A 19,349-nucleotide genomic window follows, 5' to 3' on the forward strand; every position below is an offset into this window, starting at 1 on the left:
ATATCAGACTCTTATCTCAGATAGAGTGTGTGCACTTCCGTTTAGCACACCAGCATAATGTTTTCTTTGCAGCCTGCTCCCATCTTAAGATGAAATTGTATTGACAAGCTATCATTTTGCCATTGTTTTGGCAGCCAATATAGAAAATGAAATGTAACCGTGTCAGTTGTCAGTATATATACTTGTAGTCTTAAGAATATTCACGTCTGGAGTCAAATGAATGGGAAAAGAAATACAGTTGGTACACTACTGCTTGATTTGTATGTTTTTAATGGTGTTGCACACTGAAAATAGCAGATCTACTAACCCATGTCACAATTCACAAAACGCTTGTGAGCTATGAGCTTGTATATCTGCTATTTTCTCCGGGCATTAAATATAGCACGATGATTTCTGAAATAGAGTAGTGGCCATAGCTGAATAGGTGGACAAGGCAGCCTCGGTCCCAGGTTCGAGCTCCGACAATGTGTCGAGTTATCCCTGAGCAAGATACTTAACCCCTATAACCCCCCTGCGCTCAAGTCTGACCACATGGGCAGCAATCAGCTGGGTGAAGCCGAAAACTGAATTTACCCCGCGGGATTGAATAGGTCTAATTATTAATTATTATTAGTCCCTGACTGGCTGCACATTGCAAACAAGGCAGTTGCTATGCAACTGATTAAGTTTGTCAGTCTCATTGTGCAGAATTGCCTGTCGACCTTGTATTGTACAGTACATAAGTCTTGCAGAAGGTTGCTGTTTGGCCTTGCCGTTGCTGTTTGGAGATTTTAAAGAAGATTGAAAACATGTTTTCCTTGGCACCAGTCATCAAAGTGTTTGACGGTCCATTAGTCCATTATGATGTTTGCTTTATTTTTGTAATCCCAATTTCCTTCATTTTGTCTTTTAAACTTTAAAAGACAATATGAGTAAGTAAGTAGTTAAAGGGATATTTCACTTTCAGAAAAACTTTTGGTGATTTTATCATCTACTCAGGCCTTTTTGAGCCCACCAGACAGTTTGTAAGTTGCTTGATTCAGTATTTAGATATTTGATTTTCATTTTATCAGACATGCCCCTTCCTATACAAACCCATTGTAACTTCAAACTCCATTTTAACCATGTTAAATGTTTAAACATGTAAGACGAGATTTTTTTTCATTTATTTTATTTTATTTTTTTATTGTATTTTATTTTTTTCATTTTCCAAAAAGAATATTAAAAATAAATGAAAACAGTTATTGAAAAAACACGGCCCCCTCGCGTATTAGGGGGGCGGTAGGAGACGGGTGAACCAAGGACGGGTGTTTTTGATGAATCTAACATGTTAAAAATGGAGTTTGAAGTTACAATGGGTTTGTATAGGAAGGGGTCGTGTCTGATAAAATGAATATCTAATATCTAAATACTGAATCAAGCAACTTAAAAACTGTCTGCGGGGCTCACAAAGGCCTGAGTAGACAATAAAATCACCAAAAGTTTTTTTGAGAGTGAAATATCCCTTTAACCGTTTAAATCCTATATCGTCCCTGTCGGTTGGAAACCTCATTTTGTCCAAAACTTTTCAGGATCAAAATTCAAAAATGGCAAAAGTAGCAGATCTACGCTTCGTGTCAAAACGCTTCGTGTCGCACCGCGTTTTGAGCTTGTGGATCTGCTACTGTTGATGGTTTTGTGTGACGCTGTAGCATGATCAAGTAGGCCGTTAATTTACAAAAAAAACACAAAAAGTTAAAATACGAAGATAAGAGGTTTCTGCCCCGACAGCAACGCTATACAGTACTTCTTAGTTGACTGGAGTCCCCCAGGGCTCTGTCCTAGAGTGCTGCGAGTGACGCTTGTAGATCTGCTACATTCGCTGAATGTTCGCCCCAGAATACATGGACGCTATAGGGTCCAAGGGGGGTGCTCCTTCCATTCCGACATCTCGCCACTCCGACTAGTGGCTTCCGCGTGCGGTTAGGGTTAGGGTATAGGGTTCGTTAACGTCGGAAAGGCGACATGTCGGAAAGGCGAAATGCACCCGGTTCAAGGAGATCGAAGGTCAGCTTAAATATTCACAGCAGCCTAACTGTTTTTTCTTACCAGTGGAGTGACATAAAACTTTAAAACAAAGACATTGAACTTTATAGCCATGGTATACGGTTATTACACCACACCTATCAACCAATCAGCATGGCTTGACCAACCCGTTTTATTATAACGATATTTAATTAAATCCGTACCACTAGTGCAGGGGTTCTCAAAGTGCGGTCGGGGGACCCTCAGGGGTCCTTGGGGGGGATTCTAGGCGGTCCAGAAGCTAAATGATTAATAGTTAGGAACGGTGCTTCATTTGTAAATCATTAGGTGCCGGAGCTCATGAATCTGCTCCGGCACAAATTAAGCCCTGGTTAGGAACCAAATGGACCCTTACGGATCTGTGATTATCCCATTGAGACCTGAAGCCGATTCTACATGTCTCCTAAATCCCAACAGTTTTCTAAAAAAGTATGTTTCTATATCAGTGGTGCTCAATCTTTTTCATGTCAAGGACCCCCAAAATGATATGCATTTGGCCGCGGAACCCCATCAAAATATTTTGTACCAGGGACCCCCAGAAGCAAAGATTTGAGTTAAAAATGTTCGCTTTAGAAATATAAATATTCAAAGATTTGCACAAATTTTCACGATTTTTCAAAAATAGCAGATCTACAAACTCATAGCGCGGCACTCGGTGCCGCGCTATGAGCTTGTATATCTGCTATTTTTGAATAGCCCAAAGTGTAAAATTTTAGCTCAAATCTAAAAATGACACAGTTCCAGGTCTTAAAGGGTTAACTCTCAGAGTTATGGGGGGCCATGGCCTAATGCTTGGCAAACTGGGGGTTCCTAACCCTTTCAAACCGGGAATGCATCTGTCATTTTAGATTTCTTATTCAAGAAAGGCTCTATTAGCTCAATGGTAAAACATGTCAGCACTTGCACAGGAAACTGGGTTCAAATGTGGGGTAGTTCAGCTTTCATCTACGACAATATACGTATGGTCTTTTGATGTCACGGTGCACAGTGAAACCCCCGTGTTTATTTATCAATTTTGTATCTCTCAAGACAGTGGTGGAAAAAGTACTTTTACTTAAGTAAAGGTATCAATACTGCAATGTAGAAATACTCTGTTACAAGTAAAAGTCCAGAATTCAAAAGTATTGGTATCAAAAATGTACTTAAAGTACCAAAAGTAGAAAGTACTCATTATGCAGAATGTCCCATTTCACAAATGTATGAAAATAGCAGATCAACAAGCACACAATGTGTTGCGATGCGACGCATTGTGAGCTTGTAGATCGGCTATTTTCAAATGGCCGAAATGTATGTAGGGCTTAAGTGGGTAATGTGTGTTTTGTAATAACAGTAACTAAAGCTGTCAAGTAATTGTAGTGGAGTAAAAAGTACAATATTTGCCTCTGAGATGTATGGTGGAGTAAAAGTATTGGTACATGTACTTATAGTTACTTCCCACCACTGATCTCAGAGTTAAACTAACACTGTGAGAGGATTCAGTGCATGAAACGGGTCGGTCAGTTGCAGCTGTCAGTCAGTCAGTCCCTCTGTGTGTGTGTGTGTGTGTGTGTGTGTGTGTGTGTGTGTGTGTGTGTGTGTGTGTGTGTGTGTGTGTGTGTGTGTGTGTGTGTGTGTGTGTGTGTGTGTGTGTGTGTGTGTGTGTGTGTGTGTGTGTGTGTGTGTGTGTGTGTGTGTGTGTGTGTGTGTGCGCGCGCGCGCCCAAGCCAGTGGTTGAAAGTCTTGCAATCAAATTATATGTGTATTTTTTTCAGGTTTTGCTTATCATTGGGGATCGGGCAATCACTGGGAAAACAGAAATTGCTGTTTGTATACTGTACACTACTCCCGCATCATTCGCGCAAATTTATATCAAATATATATTTGGTGTCCAATTACGAGGCGGTTCGTTGGCGCGGCGACCGGGCGGAACTCTAAATTAAGTTGTCAGCCGACTGTCTTCCTCGCAGACTGAAATGTCAGTTTTATACTTCCAGTCACGTTTATTCAATATTTCATTAGTGTTTCAGCTTTTATGTGTGAAGCCAGTGTTTACCAATACTCTGTGTGTGTGTGTGTGTGTGTGTGTGTGTGTGTGTGTGTGTGTGTGTGTGTGTGTGTGTGTGTGTGTGTGTGTGTGTGTGTGTGTGTGTGTGTGTGTGTGTGTGCGCGCCATATATGGCGGAGACGCTGTTACTTATATCCATAGAGCAGGGGTCTTCAACGTTTTCAGGCCAAGGACCCCTTAGCTGAGAGCGAGATAAAGCAGGGACCCCCATTATATATTGTGTAAAATATTTTTTTTTTCATAGATCTCATCGGCAGCTGCATAGACTTGTTTCACAGCACTATCATGTTGGATTCATGTTAATGTGTAGTTCCAGACATTTAACACATGCACTTAAACAATACTTAGTTAACCTGACCTTTCACTCTGTACTTAGTCTGCTCTTTTTTCCCCCTACACCAAACCACTTTGCAGAAAATAGCAGATCTACAAGTGCACAACGCCTCGCAGCGCGAGGCGGTGTGTGCTTGTAGATCTGCTATTTTTGCCTAAAGTTCTCCTCAGAATAGGGATGCTTGGGTGAAGTGGTTAATGTAAGAATCACACAAAGATTAGGCGGACCCCCTGTAGTAACTCTGAGGACCCCCTAGGGGTGCCGGACCCCCTGTTGAAGACCCCTGCCATAGAGTACTGAGTGACATGCTTATTGTATCATAAAGACATATGCCATGATTTTGTGAATTAATATTTGTGTCCCTGGACATAAATACATGTTTAAAATGTGTGCAGGGAGTGATGCAGGATGTTGAGGTGCTGGTGATGCCACAGGGGTACATCTCACAGTGTCCAGATCTCAACAGAAGTGAGTATGGCATGAATCATTTTATTATTTTTGTTTCACCCAACATGTATCGTACAGTGTTCATTTTGACAGCAAATATTTATTTCGTTTTTGTCATAGTCTTTTGTATAAAATCCCATTTTAGTTTCAGTCAGATTTTAGTAATCTGAAATGTTTTAGTTTTAGTCTAGTTTTAGTTAACCCAGTAAGACCTGAGGACGCATCTGTGTCATTTTTTTATTTGAGCTAAAAAAGAATTATTTTACACTTTGGGCTATTCAAAAATAGCAGATCTACAAGCACCGAGTGCCGCGCTACGAGCTTGTAGATCTGCTATTTTTGAAAAATCGTGAAAATGTGTGCAAATCTTTGAATATATCTATTTTTAAAGCGAACATTTTTAACTCAAATCGTTGCTTCTGGGGGTCCCTGGAACAAAATATTTTGATGGGGGTCCGCAGCCAAATACATATCATTTTGGGGGTCCTTGACATGAAAAAGTTTGAGCACCACTGATATAGAAACATACGTTTTTCACAATACTGTTGAGATTTAGGAGACACGTAGAATCGGCTTCAGGTCTCAATGGGTTAAAATCTATATCTATATTCAGTTTGATATTTCATTCAGACGTCCTTTTTCATATTTATATGTAAAAGAAAAACACCCCCAAACCCAGGTGTGGAATATCACCTGTCTCTGACTTGATTATGAATAGTGATTGTGCCACATTGTGCGAGATGGTTTGAATTGATCTGCCATTAAGAGAAAGGGCAAAGCAAATTGATAGCTTAGTCATTCTCAGTGAATGTTTTGGTGACTCAACATTCCGGGGCGCGTTCATAAAAGTATGCTTTAACTGTAGCCTGAATATGAACGATCAAAATCTCATTTCAGCCTGACTCTAAATTATGTGCATAATTCTTAACTACGATGATGGCAGATATTGCAGTATATGTCAGGTTATATAATGTATTATTATTGTAAAATAGACATTGTGTCAGTGCATTTCTTTTCTGTATTCTGTCGCAGTTTGATATATTTTTTTCTCATAATGCAGCATGCCCAACCTGCAATGATTTCCATGGCCTTGTGCAGAAGATCATGGAACTTCAGGACATTCTTGCCAAAACATCCAGCAAGGTAATGTCATGATGTTCTAGCATAATATTCCATGATTGTAGTCCAATGCAAATACTCACAATGCTAGTTGTGATGTTGCGATGGCATTTCCTTGTCGCACAAGGTTGGATAACAAAGGGCATTGACTAATACTGGCTGATAAAATAACTAGTTTTAGGTGTAGAAATGTGAAATAGGATTTAATTGGTAACTTGTTTTGCCACCCTCCCTAGCTTGTAGATCTGCTATTTTTGGCAAAGAGGTGTTTGGTGTAGAGGGAAAAAAGAGCAGACCAAGTAAACAAAAAAAGAAAACAATATAGAGGGGGTCCCTGCTTCATCTCTCTCTCCGCTAGGGGGTCCTTGGCCTGAAAACGTTGAAGACCCTTGGGATAGACGATTAATTGAAAAGAAGTGTATTCATTTTTTAAATTTATTTGAGTTTGAGAAATATTCAGCGATCGAACTTCCATGATCAATGGCTCATAAGCAAAACAAAACACAGACTCCCTCACCCACCTTATCAAACGGGCTATTTACTTTCATGTGTGAACGCATCTGAAACGGACATTCTCCTGTTGCAATGCTACATGTGTGAAAGGACAACACGACCTGACCTGATTCCCCGGACATTTTCCAGCTTTCAAATGAGAAAGGGGCTTATGTGAGAGAAGATATGCGCTCGTCTACTATAATGGAAAATATTAATATCCAGTCAGGGTGAAGTGTAGTCAATTTATTAGGAAGATTCAGGCAGAGTAATAGCATACAGATCAGCATAGCCAGGCCTAATGGCCTGACCAACAGCCCCATGGGGCAGAAGCCTCCTGAGCAGCAATTTAAGACAGTTCTTATAGTTCACTCTACCAGAGATGCTATTCTAAATGGTCTTACAATGATGTGTGCTAAAGATACACACAAATAGTTACAGAAGTCTTCCATATATGGCACATGTACTACAGATTATGCTGACTGAGGGTAGGAGTAAGCATCTGTCAGCTGTTAAGATTAAAGGAAAATTGATTTGAGGTTGTAAGAGTGGTCCAGGACCCCCAGTTCATAACGAGCGAAGTTCTCCATTTTAGGGACCCCGCTCCCCGCAGCTCAGAACGTCCGTCTTTGGTTCTTGGCTCGTCGGTTTCCAGAATAGCGGGTGGAAGTATCGCAAGACGAGATTTCAAACGTGATTTCAGTAAATCAGATTTGTAAACAGTAATGGCGGCGCCCATGTAGCAATAGCATAGCACCGTTCTGAGCTGTGGGGGGCGAGGTCCCCGAAATAGAGAACTTCGCTCGTTATGAACTGGGGGTCCTGGACCACTCTTATCATGAGTTAACAACCTCAAATCAAGGTAGGAAAACGCCTAGGGCGAAATTCTCCTTTAACAGCTGCCGTCAAGTTGGAATTAGTCACATTGGTGATGGTGAGAAAGCCTGCTGACTAGACCTTCAATGAGATTGAATGGAAGGCCAACACAATAATACTTATATTTGGCAATCTATTTGGCATTCTAAAATATCTATTACAAAACAAACAGTTTGATAGTTGGCGGGAATTTAAAGAATAGAAGAACATGCACTTGTTCTGTAGCCCAATATGATATTTGCTTCCATAGCAACAACTGCAACTAACAGGCTGGCAGGCATTTGACACTGGCTATATTGTTGGAAGCTACTGGACACAGTTGCTGTTGTTATTGTATTTTATATTCCAGGAGGAATTATTGCTTTCTATCACACCAATTCCTTTTTTTTCCCTCTTTTTTTTTCTTCAGGTAGCTCAGCTCATATGATAGATTCTTGTGGCGGTGTTCTGTCCCATATCATCACTGTCGGGCGGAAACCTTGTATGTCCAAAACCGGTCCTTTTTTTATTACTATTTAAAAAAATAAAATAGGAAATAGACGATCTACAAGCTCACAACGAGTCGCGATGTGAAGCGTTGTGAGCTTGTAGATCTGCTATTTTCACTACTTTTGTGCGCCGCTCTCGTATGAATAAGCCTGGCCAACAATTTACGGGAAAAAAAAACATGAAAAGTTGAAATACTGTGTGGAGATACAAGGTCTCCGCCCCGACAACGACAAATATGAATATAGATTGATGATAGAAGTCGCTCCCTCCTCTTTTTTCTTCTCGGCCTTTATTTAACCTATTAAGACCTGGAACGCATCTGTGTCACTTAAGATTTCTTTGGCTATTCAAAAATAGCAGATCTACAAGCTCATAGTGCGGCACTCGGTGCCGCGCTATGAGCTTGTAGATCTGCTATTTTTGAAAAATCTTGAAAACATTTTTTTTTTTTTTTTTCAAAAAACTGTTAGGATTTAGAAAACGTTTTTAAGAATCGTCTCAGGTCTTAATGGGTTAATTTATTTTTTTATATTTTTTTGCTGTGGTTGGGGTGGAGCAGCTGTCCCGGGCGGAGGACAAGATGAATGGGCTGGACGGCTGCTATTGTGAGAGAACCTGCAGCGTCAAGGGGGTCGTCTACCGAGAGGATGAGGGCTGGACAGATGGCTGCAGGAACTGCACGTGCACGGTATGAGGGGTGTGTGTGTGTGTGTGTGTGTGTGTGTGTGTGTGTGTGTGTGTGTGTGTGTGTGTGTGTGTGTGTGTGTGTGTGTGTGTGTGTGTGTGTGTGTGTGTGTGTGTGTGTGTGTGTGTGTGTGTGTGTGTGTGTGTGTGTGTGTGTGTGTGTGTGCGTGTCCAAGCGTGTGCGTGTCCAAGCCAGTGGTTGAAAGGCTTGGAATCAAATTATTGTGTGTATTTTTCCAGGTTCATTGGGGATCGGCCAATCACTGGGAACACAGAAATTGCTGTTTCACATGCATGTACATCATTCCCGCATCATTCGCCCCAAATTTATATCAAATGTATGTTTGGTTTCCAAATACGCGGCGGAACTCAAAATCAGTGGTGGAAGAAGTACTCGGATATTTTACTCAAGTAAAAGTAGCAACGCCACAATATGAAAATACTCTGTTACGAGTAAAAGGCCTGTGCTCAACATGTTACTTGAGTAAAAGTACAAAAGTACCAAAAGTAAAAGTACTACAATGTTTGAAAATAGCAGATCTACAAGCTCACCACCACGTGTGACGCGTTGTGAGCTTGTAGATCGTTATCGCTATTGTCAAAAAAAAGTATAAAATAGGGCTAAAGTGGTTAATGTACAGTATGTTTTATAATATAATGATTTATATCTGCAAAGTAACTAGTAACTGAAGTTTTCAAATAATTGTAGTGGAGTAAAATTACAATATTTACCTCTGAGATGTAGTGGAGTAGAAGTAAGATGACTGAAAATTGAAAGTACTCCAGTAAAGTAAAAATACCTCAAAATTGCACTTAACTCATTCAGTGCCAATGACGTCGCCGACGTCACGTTTTTATAAGGCCAGGGTGCCAATGACGTCGCCGACGTTTTTTTTTCTTTTTTTGAAAAAAAATGTTCAGAACCCAAGATATGATGATTTGAAGATTTGCTGCTCCATTCACTTCTTGTTTAACATCTTACTGAAATAGGCTGTATCTCGCTTCCTAAGCACTTTTTTTTACAATGTATTTTTGGCTCTGGCACTCAGAGCCAAACTGCCAGAAATAAGTCAGGCACTGAATGAGTTAAGTACAGTACTTGAGTAAATGTACTTAGTTACTTTACACCACTGGTTGTAAAGGGTAGGGCTTGGAATAAAATTATTGTGTGTATTTTTCCAGGTTATCTTAACATTGGGCAATCACTGGAAAAACAGAAATTGCTGTTTTATATTACTGTACATTACTCCCGCATCATTCGCTCAAATGTATTTATCAAATGTATATTTGGTGTCCAATTACGAGGCAGAACTCAAAATGAAGGTGTCGGCTTGCTGTCTCCTCCTCGCAGACTGAAATGTCAGTTTTTCACTCGCAGTCACGTTTTTCAATATTTCATATTAGCTTTTATGTGTGAAGTCAGTGTGAAGTCACCAATAAGGCTCTCATAGGAATCAGCGCACGTGTGTGACTGTCAGCGCACGCGCGCGTGTGTGTGTGTACTTGTATTACTATATTTGGGAGAGTGAAATGTCCACAAGTATATAGTCATTTGAGAGATTGTTATTGTGAGGATACTTTTACCATTTTCTATGGTAGTTATAGGCTCACACTTATAAATAAATATTCAGGTTAGGGTTATGATTAGACATTTAGAGGTTAGGTTTAGGGGTTGTAAAACATTTTTTAATGTCCTCGCAAGTATAGTAATACATATGTGTGTGTGTGTGTGTGTGTGTGTGTGTGTGTGTGTGTGTGTGTGTGCATGTGAGTAAGAGAGAGCTTTTGTATTAAACTGCTACAACTGTCAGTTCTTTCAATTCAAAGCTAGAGTTCTGTTTGCCGCTGATTTTCATTGATGTTTTTAATTAATTTCTTGCGCCGCACCGTAACTTTATTCTTGTGTTTTTCCTCTTTTTTCCCTTCGAGCTTATTCTCATTTTCGATCTTTCCTTTCATCTTTAATAGCTCATTTGAATTGTATTCATAATGGGTTTCTTTTGCGCTTTATCTTAATCGTCTTAATGCTGTGCGTTGAGCACTTTGAATTGACTCAACCGTTGAAACGCACTACAGTATATACAAATCAACCTGGCATTGCCTTATAACAGTGGTTCCCAAAGTGGGGTCCAGGGACCCTCTGGGTTCCTTGAGAGGGTTCCAAATGGACCCTTACAGGTCTGTAACTATGAGAGTGCACTGATGGAACTCTCAGAGTTTTGGGGGTCCTTGAAATTTAAAAGGTTTGAGGCCTTCTGCCTCATAACAAGGGTTACCAGACGTTTCAGGCCGCAACCCCCCCCAAATTAATCATATTTGAGCTGGGGACATAGCTGCCGAGTGCCGCGCTATGAGCTTGTAGATCTGCTATTTTTGAATAGCCAAAGAAATCTAAAATGACAGGGATGCATTCCCGAATTGAATGGGTTAATACAATAACTTCAATGTGAGTGGTTTGGTCTCCCTGCTCTTCTATTGAGACATTTAGATCCTGTGTCTGGTTTGACACGACTGGGTGACAAGTGGTACTGCCTGAAGGTCAAAATGAAATGGCAGTCTGGCTCTATTAAGTTCAGTGGTAAAAAAAATAAAACAGCACTTGCATAGGAGAGCCGGGGGTAGAACATGAAAGTTTCATTTGTTCTGGTCCCACAAACTAGGCTGAAGACAATCATTTTTCGTTGTAGCGCCCATACTGTGGAACGATCTTCCACCCCATGTTAGAGCGTCTCAATCCTTAGCCTGTGTTTGAAAACTCACCCGTACTCCTTGGCTTTCCATTATTCAGACTGAGAGTTGCTGTTTCCGTGTGTATGTGTTGCACCCAATGGTGGAAAAAGTACTCTCATGTTGTACTAAGTAAAAGTATACTGCAATGTAGATGTACTCTGTTACAAGTAGAAATCCCAGATTCAAAATGTACTTGAGTACTAAAGTATCGGCATCAAAATATTCTTAAAGTACTAAAAGTAAATGTACTCATTGTGCAGAATGTCCCATTTCACACGTTCAGATCTGCTATTTTCAAATGGCCGAAATCCTACTATAATTCTAGTAACCTCTGTGCGTGCGTTTGTAGTGGTGGTGGTGAAGCTACCCGGTTCTCCCCACTGGCTGGACCACTTGCTCTGATTTTGCACACAGCCATTGACCATTACCATCTGAACTTAACTGTGAAGCCCGTTTTTCAATTTCATCAAATCTCAGCTTCTTATTGGCATTTTTGTGTCAAAGAATGTCGTCCCATAGCTGCGGCTGCCCAGCTATGGGACAAACTGCCTCCCGGGTTGCCAGATCATGTGCGTATATCCCCCCACGGCTGCGCCGACCGGGTATGGTCTAGTCCTACTATCCTACTATCCTACTATAATTCTAGTAACCTCTGTGCGTGCGTTTGTAGTGGTGGTGGTGAAGCTACCCGGTTCTCCTCACTGGCTGGACCAATTGCTCTGATTTTGCACACAGCCATTGACCATTACCATCTGAACACAACTGTGAAGCCCGTTTTTCAATTTAATCAAATCCCAGCTTCTTATTAGCGTTTTTGTGTCAAAGAATGTCGTCCCATAGCTGCGGCTGCCCAGCTATGGGACAAACTGCCTCCCGGGTTGCCAGATCATGTGCGCATATCCCCCCACGGATGCGCTGCGCCGACCGGGTATGGTCTAGTATATATAAAGGGCTGAAGTGGTTAGTGCGATTTTGCAATAATCCAAATCTACAAAGTAACTAGTTTTCAAATAATTGCAGTGGCGTAAAAGTACAATATTTGCCTTTGGGATGTAGTGGAGCAGAAGTAAAAGTACTGAAAACTGGAAATACTCCAGTCAAGTCAAAAATACCTCAAAATGTGACTTAAGTACAGTACTTGAGTACATGTACTTACTGTAGTTACTTCACACCACTGGTTGCACCCTCTACTATGTTTTTTTCCCCCTGTCTATTGTTTTACTCTATAGTATTTTATATTTGTTTACTGAGCGTACCGCACTTTGGTTTCAACACTGTTGTTTTAAATGTGCTCTATAAATAAAGTGGATTAGATTGAATTGGACAGAGTGCAGCTTTAAGGAAGGAAAATCTCGAGTACTTCTTTGCACCGCTGGTGTCTAGGAAACCGGGAACAACGGTACAGGAGCCCCATTGTCCATGTCTTACATTCTCATTACTCCCTGGGGTTTGCAGGCTGTTGCCCCAGTTACCCAAGAAAAGACACTGTGTAGCCGAGGCATCCACACTACCCACACGTCACACAATTCAACAGCAGCAGTACTTAGCACTGCACACAATCCTGCTCTGCTCTCCATACGAAAGTGTGAATAATTGCGAAAAGGAGAGTAATGTCCGATTTTGCACTTCATTGTACGACGGTGCCGAAAATAGCCCGATCTACAAGCTCACAATGCGTCGCATCCGCGACGCATTGTGAGCTTGTAGATCTGGCTATTTTCAGCACGTCGTATAAATCAAGCGTGAGAAATGATTGAGCTACTTGAGCCAGTAACTTGAGCCAGTATGGTTACAACAGCATGTGGCAACACACACAAATTAGTGTGGGAATTAATTGTCAGGACGACTACATAGGGGAGGAAAAAAGAAAAGAAAAATAAATGATTGGAGAGGGCTGTCTAGGGCAGTGGTTCTCAAACTTTTTCATGTCATGGACCCCCAAATGGGAGCCCAGGGACACCCATTTGAAAAGATATGCCAGGGACCCCCATAAGAGAAGATTTTCATGGCTCTGTAGCAGTGATTCTCAATTTTAATTTCAAGGACCCCCAGTTTGACATGCATTAGGCTACGGACTCCCATTTTATGGCATTTCTATCTCTGGGACCCCAATTTATATCGTAAAATCAATGTTAATGTAACTCTGAGAGTGTACAAATGGAACCAAATGGACCCGTTAGGGTCCATTTGGTTCCATTTGTACACTCTCAGAGTTACAGACCCATAAAGGTTCATTTGGATCCTATCCATCATTTAGCTGGGGACCCCCTGGAACCCCCTCAAGTACCCCTGGGGATCCCCGGACCCCACCTTGAGAACCAGTGGTCTAGGGGTTCTAATCAAGCCCCCCAGAACCGAGAGGGAGAAGCGAAGCGCATCGGACCTGGTGGCCGGTCATAGGTACTGCAGCTTATTACGGCTGGGGCCAAGACACATGAACGAGCGAAAACGGTTTCGACCAATGGGCTCGACTCACGAGCTTGCGCGCGGGGCTGCGCACGGAGGTGACGCTACTGCGCATGCGAGAAGGTGCCACAGAGTAGCACAGGCCTCAAATAGGCCCCGCCCGTCACATTTCCCAACCTTCTTCCCTTTTCACCCCTTCTTCCCAACGAAGAAGGGGTGAAAAGGAAGTATGCATGCGCTGGGTGAGCAACTCCATACAAGTGAATGGTCGGGGATTTTCGCTACCTCTCTATTTTTAAAGAGGTGGTGGTGCCATGGTTTTGCACTTTTTCTGTTTTTCATGTGTCTATGAGGTTGATAGAACTTTATTAAGCCCCCTGGTGGTGTTTTTATGGTGTTTTATGTCTTCTCTGACTATTTTGAGTTTCTACCTGGAGGCTGAAACCTTGAGGGTCAAACGTGCCAATAGAAAAACAGCACTTTAGTGACATAGTAAAAATATACCCTCCCGTCTCATTATCATAACACAAGAAAAAATCTTCCTCCTAGTATAACCATAATACCTGATGATTATGTTTTTGGGGGGGAAAAAATCACTGAAAATCACGGCACTTTAACTTTATGGTTTGAATCCACCGTGGTGCAGCCACTTTGGTCGAGCGTCTAGGTATACAAACACATTTTGGCTGTTTCGGGGGAGGGAAGAAGTCGAGCGGTGAGGGTGATATTTGTCACTGCGCCAAAGACTCCTAAACGGGCTGTGGGGGGGGAGCCTGTCAGCGGGGAACGTTGAATGGGAGGAGTAAGTATGAAGGGCTCTACATGCGTCCTCGCGGTGGGGGCTCCTCTCTGGCAGGTGAGCCAGTATAGGGTACAATTAGCAGTGGCAACTCAGAGGGTTAACCCATTCAATCTGGGAACGCATTTTAGATTTTAGCTATAACCATTATTTTATACTATGGCTATTCAAAAATAGCAGATCTACAAGCTCATAGCGCGGCACTGAGTGCCGCGCTATGAGCTTGTAGATCTGCTATTTTTTTTTTTACAATCATGAACATTTGTGCAAATCTTTGAATATATATATTTTTAAAGCTAACATTTGTAACTAAAATCTTTGCTTCTGGGGGTCCCTGGAACTAAATATATTGAGATGGGGGTCGGCGGCCAATTAATACATATCATTTTGGGGCTGACATGAAAAAGTTTGAGCACCACTGACATATAGCAACATACGTTTTTCAGAAACCTGTTAGGGGTTAGAAGACATTTGTAGATGCATTCCCTGATTGAATGTGTTAAATGGCATATAGTGACCAAATTGGGAGAGGAAAAAATTCAAATAAGTAATAATAATTGATTAATAATCTAAATAATTGGCTACTCTAAATGTAAAAAAAAAACTTAAAATAGATAGAAATGATCGGTGAACTGTAGCACACCGAAAAACTGATTCCACACTAGTCAGTCAGTCAGTCAGTCAGTCAGTCAGTCAGTGTCAGCGTGTAGCGAACACTTCTGGCTGCCAGTCAATGAGATGCCTTCTCGCACCACTACCCTATGTGCACTGGTTGGAAATCACACATCGTCACTGCCAGGGGGAAACCTTGTATGTCCAAAACCCTAACGTTTCAGGAAATGGGGGGGGGGGGGGGCCTCTGTGTTCCAATGGCGCCAATGTAGTTATTATTTAGCCAAAAGCTCTTTGTTAATACTTTGGTTTCATTGGTTCAATATTTATAAAACCCACACGCAGTCATAACCACTTTCACTTATAACGCATTACAAAATAGAGTGGTGGAAAGTACATGTGCTTAAGTACTGCACCTAAGTACAATTTTGTGGTACTTTTTTACTTTACTTGAGTATTTCCAATTTTCTGTACTTTTACTTCTACTCCACTACATCTCAGAGGCAAATATTATACTTTTACTCCACTACAATTATTTGAAAACTTTAGTTACCAATTTACTTTGCAGATACACATTATTATATTATAAAACATACATTAATCACTTTAGCCCTATTTTATACATAGGCTATTTGAAAATAGCCGATCTACAAGCTCACAACGCGTCGCATCACGACGCGTTGTGAGCTTGTAGATCTGCTATTAAAAATAAAATTAAAAGTTTACTTTTGGTACTTTAATTATATTTTGATGCCAATACTTTTCTACTTTTACTCAAGTAACATTTTGAACACAGGCCTTTTACTTGTAACAGAGTGTCTTTATATTGGGGTATTGATACTAAGTAAAATACCTGATTTCTTCTTCCACCACTGACAAAATAATAAAAAGCAGACCTACAAGCTCACAACGCAACACAAACGTTTCGTGAGCTTGTAGATCGGGGCTATTTTATATAAACATAAAAAAGTTGAAACATGGAGATACAAGGTTTCCACCCGAGACCGCGACCATATCTCTCACCGCATCGCGCCTAATTGCTCTTGGCAGATGATAATTATCATGTGTGATTCGTTCTGTCTGCTCATCCAACGAAACCGCCACGCTGGCAATTAGGGAATTAGATGGGATGTGTTCTTTAACTTATGTGTGGCAATTAGCGTCGACCTTTCGTATCCAAAGGTCACGGAATAAAGATGTTACCAATTATGCGGTTTTCATAGATGTTACTGTCGCCATGCCTTCATTCACATGATGAAAAGTTATTTATAATGATAAGCACAACCCGAGGTGGCACCAGATGGCATGTCAGGACAGAATGATGCTGATTCATAAGGATATGGTCTAGATCAGTGGTTCTCAACCTTTTTCGTGTCAAGGACCCCCAAATTGACACATATTAGCCCACGGACCCCCATTTGAAAAGATATGCCAGGGACTCAACCATTTAGGTTTATTGGGGGTCCCAATCTACACTGTATCACCATCATCAGTGTTCATTTAACTCTGAGAGTGTACAAATGGAACGGGTCCATTTGGTTCCATTTGTACACTCTCAGAGTTAGTCATATAAGGGTCAATTTGGTTGCTAACTATTAATTTGGCTGGCGACCCCCTGGAACCCCCTCAAGGACCACTGGTTGAAAACCCCTGGTCTAGATTATCGGTTCTTAAATTGGGGTCCGGGGACCCCCAGGGGTCCTTGCAGGAGTTCCAGGGGGTCCCCAGCTAAATGATGGATAGTTAGGAACCAAATGGACCCTTATGGGTCTGTAACTCAGAGAGTGCACAAATTGAACAAAATGGACGGCCATTTGGTTCCATTTGTGCACTCTCTGAGTTAAATTAACATTGATTACAATATAATATATATATATATTATAAATTGGGGTCCCAGAGATAGAAATGCCATTTAAATGGGGGTCCGTAGCCTCCATGTCAAACTGGGGGTCCTTGAAATTAAAATGGTGGAAAATCACTGCTATAGCCTTATGCAGGGTCCTTGGCATATCTTTTCAAATGGGGGTCCGTGGGATAATATAGTGTCAATTAGGGTGTCCTTGACATGAAAAAGTTTGAGAACCACTGGTCTAGATGAGTGGCTCCCAAACATCGTTGGCTTCAGTACCCTCTTTCCCTGATGTCTGAAACCAACTACCCCTTTTACCTGACACCTACATCTTGCAAGAGAAACCCATAGCTCTAGCATAATTCGTTGCTGTCGGCAGAAACCGCTTATCTCCACTGTAAAGGTTGACCAAGCGGCCAAGGCTCCAAAAAGAACAAGTTCAGAATTGGCAGATCGTTGAGTTTTATTTCTCTAACACCTCCGGAAAACAGTCCAATATGCAGCAGGTAGATAGTGAAAAATAAATAAGACATGGAAAAATAGACTTACAAAAATTATATAATTACTAAAGCACAACTAAAGACAACAAACCATACAGTGACTGCACAACAAGGCTATCCCTTAACTAAGGGCCCTGGCAGCTCTGTCTAACGGCTGTTAACGCTTTGCTTGCCAAGTTCAACTATAACTGACTGTCACTTGCAGCCTCCCTTAAATAGGGAGTGGATCCTACCACAAGCACAGAAACAATTAACCTCAAAATCAGCTTATCTACAAGCTTACAACTATCTGATGAATAAATAACCTACCACATAAATAGATGTTGTACCTTAAACTAAACACCATTTTGGGTTTGCATTTACTTCAAAAAGACATAGAAATACTTTGCTCATTAACATTGTCCAACACCCCTCCTCCTCTACAGTACATGGCACGTTCCACCCCTTCTTAAACCCAATTCACTATCCTGCTCTGTTTCGGCAGTTACCAGTCAGATTCAGAGGGTGCCAGTACTGCAGAGGAAAGACCAGGTGACAAACAAACATTTCAGATCAGTTCTAATAAACGGTGTTAAATAAACATACAGTTTGAACCCCTGAAGTCTGTGTTATTTCTACATTTGAATGAATAGGTAAAAATCACATCATGCTACAAACTGTCCCTTCCCACTTAGTGTGTCTATGTATAGGGCACGGGCTGCCCCGTGACATCCACATTTTAACTGTTTGTCATTTTTCGTAAATTAACGCCCTACTTTGATCATACTACAGGGTCATACAGAAGTAGCAGATATCATGTCTTTATTTATACATTTTTATTTTCATAAAACGATGTCTAAAACATTTTTTTTGTAAACAGCTGAAAGAGAAAGATATTATACAAAAATATGTATAATTTGCACTAGTTGCCAAAACTGAAATTTGAAAAAAGTTTAAAAAATAAAATAAATAGCTGATCTACGTACTCGAAACGTGGGACGAAGTGACGGGTTTTGAACTTGGAGATCTGCTACTTTTCCCCACTTTTGAATTTGAATCCTGTAACAGTTTTGGACATAATGTTTCCACCCGACAGAGACGATATGATGCTATGAAAACAACCTTTGACGAATATGACTCCTTTTCTTCCTTCTTCTTCATCCTCAGTCACTCCTTTGCCACCTTCTCATCCATAATAAATCTTCTCTTTGGCCTTCCTCTCTTCTCCTCTTCTTTTGAGGAATATAATATTGAAATGGACATCATGTCTACTTTTTGAGTGAAAATGTACTTGATGTATTAATTATGAATGGCCCTTTTTCACAATTTCTTTCAAAATGTCTAAAAAATGTCAGATCTACAAGCTCACAGACGCGTTGTGAACTTGTAGATCGTCTATAATATATATATATATATATATATATATATATATATATATATATATATATATATATATATATATATATATATATATATATATAGCCGATGTATAAAATGAGGCTTAATTGGTTAACGTGTGTTTTCTATCTAAGAAGTAACTAGTAACTAAAGTTTTCAAATACATGTAGAATAAATGTAGAAAAATTTAGAAAAATAGACGATGTACAAGATCACAATGCCTCGTAGCGCGAGGCGTTGTGATCTTGAAATTGTTGCCCATAAAGTTCTCCTCAGAATAGGGATGCTGGGGTTCAAGTGGTTAATGTAAAAAAAAAAAAGAATCTTATCACACAAAGATTTGGCTGTCCCCCCATGTAGTACCTCTGAGGACCCCCTAGGGGTCCCCGGAACACCCCCGGGTTGAAAACCGCTGCGACTATTGTATTTTTAACTGACTGGGGTGAAACCTAACCTGCTCGCCTACTTTTGTGTGTGTGTGTGTGTGTGTGTGTGTGTGTGTGTGTGTGTGTGTGTGTGTGTGTGTGTGTTCTCTCCTGCTCCCTCAG

At 40.9% G+C, this 19,349-nt stretch overlaps 1 protein-coding gene across 1 annotated transcript in view; it reads left to right on the top strand.

Moving 5' to 3' along the window:
- The window catches only part of nell2a (neural EGFL like 2a), a gene marked incomplete at its 5' end in the record, with an annotated part of 224,034 nt that overhangs the window by 45,503 nt on the left and 159,182 nt on the right, over nt 1-19,349 (top strand). The window contains 3 exons of the mRNA XM_084059432.1: nt 4,817-4,889; nt 5,929-6,011; nt 8,404-8,532. Of these exons, the coding sequence (XP_083915558.1) occupies nt 4,817-4,889; nt 5,929-6,011; nt 8,404-8,532 (285 nt within the window). The remainder of the gene's footprint in view (nt 1-4,816; nt 4,890-5,928; nt 6,012-8,403; nt 8,533-19,349) is intronic.

This window comes from Gymnoscopelus microlampas (genome assembly GCF_963454915.1).
Source record: "Gymnoscopelus microlampas genome assembly, chromosome: 6".
Taxonomy (NCBI): Eukaryota; Metazoa; Chordata; class Actinopteri; order Myctophiformes; family Myctophidae; genus Gymnoscopelus; species Gymnoscopelus microlampas.